The 7,925-nt window shown below is 34.1% G+C and overlaps 1 protein-coding gene across 1 annotated transcript; it reads right to left on the reverse strand.

The window, feature by feature from the left end:
- Positions 1–2,606: 2,606 nt before the first annotated feature.
- LOC112507133 (D-3-phosphoglycerate dehydrogenase 1, chloroplastic-like) lies at positions 2,607–6,446 on the reverse strand. The gene is made up of 5 exons (XM_025111570.1): positions 5,895–6,446; positions 4,573–4,949; positions 4,388–4,498; positions 4,214–4,309; positions 2,607–3,374 (listed from the first exon to the last, which is right to left on the reverse strand). Exons 1-5 carry the CDS (start codon positions 6,427–6,429, stop codon positions 2,703–2,705), a joined length of 1,791 nt encoding a protein of 596 aa, XP_024967338.1. The 5' UTR covers positions 6,430–6,446; the 3' UTR covers positions 2,607–2,702.
- Positions 6,447–7,925: the final 1,479 nt, after the last annotated feature.

Genomic DNA, 7,925 nt, shown 5'->3' on the forward strand with positions numbered 1-7,925 from the left:
ATATATTTTATTCAAAAATAAAAACATCATCGATTTCTCAAAATCACATAAAACCATATTATAACATCGACTGAGATAAAGAATAAAATGAAATATTAAAAACACGATGTATCTCGTTGCATTGCGCGAGTACGCTTCTAGTTTATTAAAAATGAAAATGTTTAAGACTTGATCAATCAAAATGAGAAAGTTTAATAGTTTTTTCATTAAAAAAATAAAAAAGTTCAATAATTTTTTTCTTTCAAAAGAAATAGTTGAGGGACTTAATAATTTAAAATAAGATGATTTTAATTTTTTGAAAAATTTCCTTGGCAAAAAGACGATTTTTCTGTTGGGAATGGACCAATAATATCATGTTGCAAAAAGGGGGCCTCGGCTTTGTGGTTGACCACCTCCAAAACAGAATTGCTTTTTTGATGATTAATCCAAAAAAAGTTGCATCCAGCCATTGCATATAAAAGGACCATCTGTAACCAACTCCTTCCAAACAATTTTATTAACTATAGCTAATTTAGACAATATTTTAATCATTTAATTTATTGCTTTATTTTTTATTAAAACAACAGGAAACAAGAATGTAATTTACTCTCTATATTATATTATACTATTATATATATATATATATATATATATATGGTGGGTTCAAATAAAAACCACTCAATTTGTAAAAATCGTGAAAATCTCATTCAATCAATCATAATTTTTTATTTTGTTCATTTTTTTGTAATTATGAGAGGTTGATTAATCATTTTTATTATGGAGGGTGTTAATCATGGATATTATCAWCTTCATTAATTTAATTTTAGAGAAATACATGAAACAGTTTCATTAAAATTTCATTATGTAGTATATGAAACAATTTCATAACCACATATGAAACAACTAATCAAAAAAAATATTATATGAAACAATTTCACAAGATTAACAATTTCATGAAAAAATTTCATAAGATTAACGACGGATGAGAGTAGTTTTTACGGTTTTTACAAATTGGAGTGGTTTTCATTTGATCGCTCATCTATATATATGTTCACATATATTTGTTTTTTATTGAGAAAATTGCACCAAAATGGAACATTTTGGGGAACCAACTTTCAAAATCGTCATTTTGGGGAACCAATTTGCACCTGATTTTTATTTTGGGGAACCAACTTGCAAAATCGTCATTTTGAGGAACCAACTTGCACCTGATTCCTATTTTGGGGAACCAACTTACAAAATAATTATAGAAAAATAACTAAAATTCGTTTTTTTTCCAAAAATTAATGCAATAAAATCTATTTTTCATTTCAAATCTCATTTTTTTTAATTCAGATATCAAATTGAATATTTAAAAAAAAAATCTAAATTACCACAATAAAAATTATTTTTTTACTAATGCAAAAAAAATCAATTTAATAGAAAAAAATTAATTGATGCAATAAAAAATAAAAATCTTGAATGAATATTTAATATTTATTTTTTATTGCATCAATTATTTTTTATATTAAATTAATTTTTTTTGCATTAGTAAAAAAGAACTTTTATTGTGGTAGTTTGTATATTTTTTTAAAAAGTTCAATTTGATATCTGAATTAAAAAAAATTGAAATGAAAAATAGATTTTATTGCATTAATTTTTGGAAAAAAACGAATTTTAGTTATTTTCTATAATTATTTTGCAAGTTGGTTCCCTAAAATTGAACAGGTGCATGTTGGTTCCCAAAATGATAATTTTAAAAGTTGGATTCCCAAAATAAGAATCAGGTGCAAGTTGGTTCCCCAAAATGATAATTTTGAAAGTTGGTTCCCTAAAATAATAATTTTAAAAGTTGGTTCCCCAAAATAGGAATAATGTGCAAGTTGGTTCTCCAAAATGACGGTTTTGAAAGTTAATTCCCCAAAATAAAAATTATGTGAAAGTTGGTTCCATTTTGATGATTTTTTTATTAAGGTTTTTTTTTTTTTTTATGAATTTTGCTTTTGATTTAAATTTTTGAGGTGAATCTATAATTTTTTATTAAGATTTTGAGATGAACTAGGGTGTTTTTTCCGTACTCTGTGTGATGATGTGGAGGTGAAGATCGAGGAGTTGGAAGTTACTGGAGAGGTGTATCTGACATCATGTAATTGGTGAGAGACTCAACTGTTAATAAAGAATAGAATAAATTACATTCTTATCCCTGATTTTAATACAAAATAAAAATACTAAAATATTCCTTTTTAAAGTCTAAATTTTATTAAACCCTTTTCTTATACGATGAACACAAGAATAGTCAAAAATCTTACTCGGTAGGAATAATGATAAAGATAGAAAGTCTTACTCGGTAAGTGAAGGTGACAACTCTTACCCGAATAAGTGTTTATCGGGTAAATTGTTATATACGACATCATTTTAATGTATTACAATCTTACTCGGTAAAATAAATTATAGTGTTGACTTATAACGGTAATTGCTTACTGGATATGTATTTAAGTAAGTTAACGTAACTTTTTGAACGATAGAGATGGGGTATGTCTTAAATTGCAAATTACAATAATTTAATCTATTAGATATTTTAAAATAAGGATCCAAACATAATTCACTCTTAAATTTATGACATTTTACCCAAACATTAAAACACCAAATAAGCAAGCAAGCAGGGTCTACATTATGAAAAGCACAAATTGTGAACAATTGACCTCTTGCAACAATGATTTTGCCAAAATTTTGAGTTTAACATATTACAAAGCAAGGAACACAAACTCCTCAACTGCTGGAATCTCACCAATCCTCCTCAACCCTTCTTTGCTCGGTTTCTCATCCACACCAATCGCCATCACCGCTTGCTTTCTGGGCGAGATCCTCCCCACGCTCATGAAGCTCACGTTCACATTCTCCTCTCCCAGTATGCTTCCCACGCTCCCGATCATACCCGGCTGATCCACCTGCCTGCAAAGTATGAGGTTTCCTTCCAAACTCACATCCACCTCAAAAGCTCCCACTTTTGTTAAATGAGGAACCCCATCTTTCACCCTCCCTTCCACTTTGATTTCTCCCGACTCCGAAATCGCGCTCGCAAATTTCGACTCCACGTTAGCGATCTGGACTTGAATGATCTCGAGCGGCTTCTCAGGTGACCCATCCAAGATGACCCGTTCTTCGCTTATCCGGATTCCTCTTTGTTTGGCAGTGAAGTCTGCGTTCACCAAGTTAACAAAGACGCTAGAGATAGGCTCGATCAGACCTTTGGTAACCATGGCTCGTAGTAGTCTGGTATCCAAATCATCGGGAGCTCTGGCGGAAGCATATGTCACTTTTACCAATTTCACACCACTTCCTCCGGCTACCAATTGCACAGCCAATCTCCCAAGCTTTTCAGCAAGTGTAACGTAAGGCTTCAGTTCTACAAGTACCTGCACCACCAAACAATATATGCATAAAAATCAAAATAAATAACAACATTTCCTTTATTGACAACCTTTTAAAGTTAAATTTACCTATTTAACCAGAAGGTAGGTGATGAGCACACAAGATTCTCCTAATATGTGATATGTATCCCATATTTGGCAACCATAAGCTAGCTTATTTTTTGAGCTTATAGGAAAAACTCTGTAGTTAGCCATAAGCCAACTTTTTTAAAATTTCGGTAAGCTCCAAGGGCTTTTTTTTCCAATTATGCACCATTGTATTTTTTTTCAATTAATTTTTCCACGTCTTTTGGGTTATTTTACATAGTCTTCTAGCTCATTAGCTAGTTTTAACCCAGCATGACTAGTTTATCAACTACTTTATCAGCCAACAACTTATCAGCTAGTTTGCAGCAAACATGCCGTGATACTTGACGGGTGCTTAAAGACGTTTGAGTGTAGCCAAATAATTCCTTTGAACAACTCATCCACTCAAACATACCCATTTTCACGAGACAAAAAAGAATCATTGATTTCATGATGAACTTAAAAGCAAGGAGAAATCATTGCATCTCGCCTATTGGGGAAGACGCTAAAATTAATATAAAAAGCAAATAGTGAATCCATGATTCCGAGCAAGTTCTAGTACCACTTAGATTATAACAAGTAGCTAGCCAGCCCATCACCACCAGTAGATGGGCAAAAGCAAGAAGCCAAGAAGAGTTTTCTTCAGTTTCAAAGTGAAGTTGGCAAATTAGTTGGACGAGGAAGTGAGATGGCGGATATCATGCACTAAATAGCTATTAATATATTTATAAGATAAAATATTTAGCTTCAAGTAGTACCTCTGCAGGAACCATAGGAGCATTTACTGCAGTAGCAGCAAGCTCTCCCCTTAAGGCTCCAACAACAGCTTCAGCTATTTCAATTGCCACTCCTTCCTGCACAAACCTTGAATATGAGACACGAACAATGCAGAATCCAGACAAAAGCCACAACATTTGAAGTTATTGACAAACCTGAGCTTCCATGGTACTGGCACCAAGATGAGGAGTAACGGTGACATTCTCATGATGAACCAACTTGCTATCCTGCGGCGGTGGTTCTACAGTGAAAACATCAAGTGCAGCCTGCAAGTATAGAACAGTTTAATTGAAATATATGAACAGATAACAAGAATCTGTGATAATAAAAAAATAAATACCTGTGCTACAATGCCAGCATCCAGTGCTCTGACTAATGCATCTTCATCTATAACTCCTCCACGTGCAACGTTGACTATTCTCACTCCTTTCTTCATCTTTGCAAAGTTTTCGTCATTCAAAATTTTTGACGTAGAAGGAGTGAGAGGCATGTGAAGTGAGATGAAGTCGGCTGTTGAAATGGCTTCATCAAAGCTCACCAGATCCACTCCTATTGCATGAGCACGATCTGCTGGAGCATAAGGATCATGTGCAATTATATGCATACCAAGCCCCTTGGCACGCCTGGCAACTTCTGTCCCAACCTTCCCAAAACCCATCACAGCAAGAGTCTTGCCAACAAGTGACACACCCACGTATTTGTTTCTCTGCCACTTCCCTACAGCGGTGACATTGTCATTGACTCATCGATTTATATAGTGAATTCCAAGTGAAACAACGATCAACAAGCCTTTTCCAGAGTGAGCAAAGTGACATGAGAAATAAAGATATGTATAAAATCAATCATCTAAGTACACTGTGATAAATAAAGATATGTATAGAATATATTTTGAATTAGGTACCTGCTAACAGACAAGAATCAACAACCTTCTTCAACAAGAAAAATTAGCATTAGCTAGTGCTTATTAAAGATAAAGGATCATGAACAACAATTTATTGCAGAAGTTGAATTTGAATACAAAAAGAAGACAAGAAACACAATTCAGTACATCATGCAAACTAGTTAACAGACCAGAATCAACAGAAGGCAATTTCAATGCAAACTAGTTAACAGAAAGCAATTTCAAGAAGTTATACTTCAATGCAATTACTAAAAAGACTGAACATATTGGCAATTGAAGATGACCAACGCTCCACGTCATATTGGTAAAATCAGTTTATGAACACCACATGTTCGTGTACTCAAAAGTACATCACAATTGAACAGAAATGTTCTGATTAGTTCGAATCTGGCATAAAAAGAAGGAACAGAAAACCCATGCTTTGCAAGCTATTCACAGCATAGCATGTGAAACGGGAATATTGATCACATCTTGTTGATTTAAGAACAGAATTTCACATCTTATCGGTCAAGAAGCAGTGTATTCACGTGTTATCTATTTGGAAAAAAGATGTACTAATTCGCTTTAAGGATCAGAGGTATCTATCTAATAAAATAAACCTAAGAAACTAGATCTAGGTAATGGTCTTAGAACAACAAACAGACCGCATTCAACATGATAGGTATATGACGAAATGCTGAAAAGAAACAATTTATCACTAAATGAAATAATCACCAAGTTTCAAATTGACAAACGTATATCTGGAATTGTAGTGTACAAACCAGCTTTAATCGATGCATCAGCCTGAGCAACATTCCTCGCCATAGCAGTAAGAAGAGCGATCCCGTGCTCAGCAGCCGCAACGGTATTAGCCGTCGGTGCGTTAACCACGAGACAACCATGCTCCGTCGCCGCGGCGAGATCCACGTTATCAATACCAACGCCGGCTCGTCCAACAACCTTTAGCCGACCGGCGGACGATTCGAACACCTCACGGCTCACTTTAGTCCCACTCCTCACAATCAAGGCGTCGCAAAGCGAGATCTTAGTACAGAGTTCCTCAGGACTCAAGTTATACGAGCAATCGACGTTAGCAAATCCTTTCAAAAGGTCAATTCCAGCTTCTCCAAGCTTCTCGGCCACAAGGATGGTAGGTTTGGCATCCATGGAGACAACGACGAAAACCGGAGACGCGCGACGGCGTTGGTGACGCGGGAGAGAGACGTTGAGAGGAAGTCTCCATGAGAGAGAGGATAGAGTGGATTTCTTCAGTGATGATGGAGCTGAAAGGATGATCGATGAAGCTAAAGCCGCCATTGTTATGGTGAATTTGCTTTTCAAATCTCTCCCTCTCCCTCTCTCTCTCTCTCCCCTTCAGTCCTGGTATCTGGTAACGTGCGCGGTAGAAAAGGGCTGAATGGGGGCTGTTATTTATAGTGGCGCTGCACATTGTAATTCCGTGGATCAATGGTTGGTGAAAATAAAAAATAATATAAAAAACAATTGGTTATGGTAGCGTCCACATTTGTTACATTTTAACAACTTGTGAATTTTAATTTATTAGCATTAAATATTCAGAAAAGGCAAAAAAAATTGATAACATATTATAATAAATAATTTATTATCATAAAAAATTGTAATTCATCTTTATATATAAATAACCGATAAAAAATATGTATATTTAAATGAGTTTTTTTTTTCAAATACTAATATACCATTTTTTATTAACTATTTTAATATTTTCCATTTTTTGTATTAACCTAGATATTCAACTCGCTATGCGAGCCGACTAATCTCAGGATGACCACCTGCTTTGTGGGTAGAACTTTCGTAGCCACAAGAGGATTTTTATTTCTCCTTGGATTTGAACCTGAGACCTTCTGGTACTTTTGATCTTTGGAGTCAAGTTCAAACCAGTCAGGCACCACCCTTGTGGCTAACTGTTTTTTTTTTTTATCAACCTGGATATCCAACCGCTATACGAGCCGACTAATCTCAAGACGATCACCTGCTTTGCGGGTAGCCTGGAATCACCGCATTTGAACCTCTGTGGCCACAAGAGGGGTTTTATTTCTCCTTGGATTTAAACCTGGGACCTTCAGGCATTTTTTTTCTTTTAATTAACATAGAAAAACGAGGTCCTTTGTCTCTGATTTCTTTTTAGAAATCGAATTTTCTCAAAACAAAAAAATTAGTAATTTCGACTACAATTTGATAGGAAATAATTAGATCAGATTATTAAATAATCTTCCCTCATTATGCATAGTTTTTTTAAACATGTTTTTTAACTGCATTTCCGCAAGTTTTATATATTATCATTTTTTTACATATTTTATCTCATTGGTAGTGGATATGCTAACTTGCCAAGTTCTAATTTGTTTAGGGAAAAACACAACTTACAAAATAAGAGTTTTTTTATTCTCCGGATCATAATTGTTTCGTTTATTCTTTGTCAAGTTATTCTAAACTACAAGAGTGGTGTTTGATTGGTTTGATCTTAGACTTCAAAGGTCAAAAGTGTTTGTATGTCTCAGGTTCGAATTCAAGGAGAAAAAATCCTCTTGTGGGCACGGAGGTTCAAATGTGGTGATTACGGGCTACACACGAAGTAGGTGGCCGTTTTGCAATTAATCGGCTTGCATAGCTGGTTGAATATACATATAGCTAAAAAAAACTGTCGTTTTACACTCATACATATCAACATTAACTATATTTTTTTTACATGTTCAATGTAATAATTAACTACATTTTAACAAGAAGGATTCATTTAATAACAAGTATATGATTTATTTATTTACAAATAATTATATAAA

Source organism: Cynara cardunculus, assembly GCF_001531365.2.
Source record: "Cynara cardunculus var. scolymus isolate 2C chromosome LG 2, CcrdV1, whole genome shotgun sequence".
Taxonomy (NCBI): domain Eukaryota; kingdom Viridiplantae; phylum Streptophyta; class Magnoliopsida; order Asterales; family Asteraceae; genus Cynara; species Cynara cardunculus.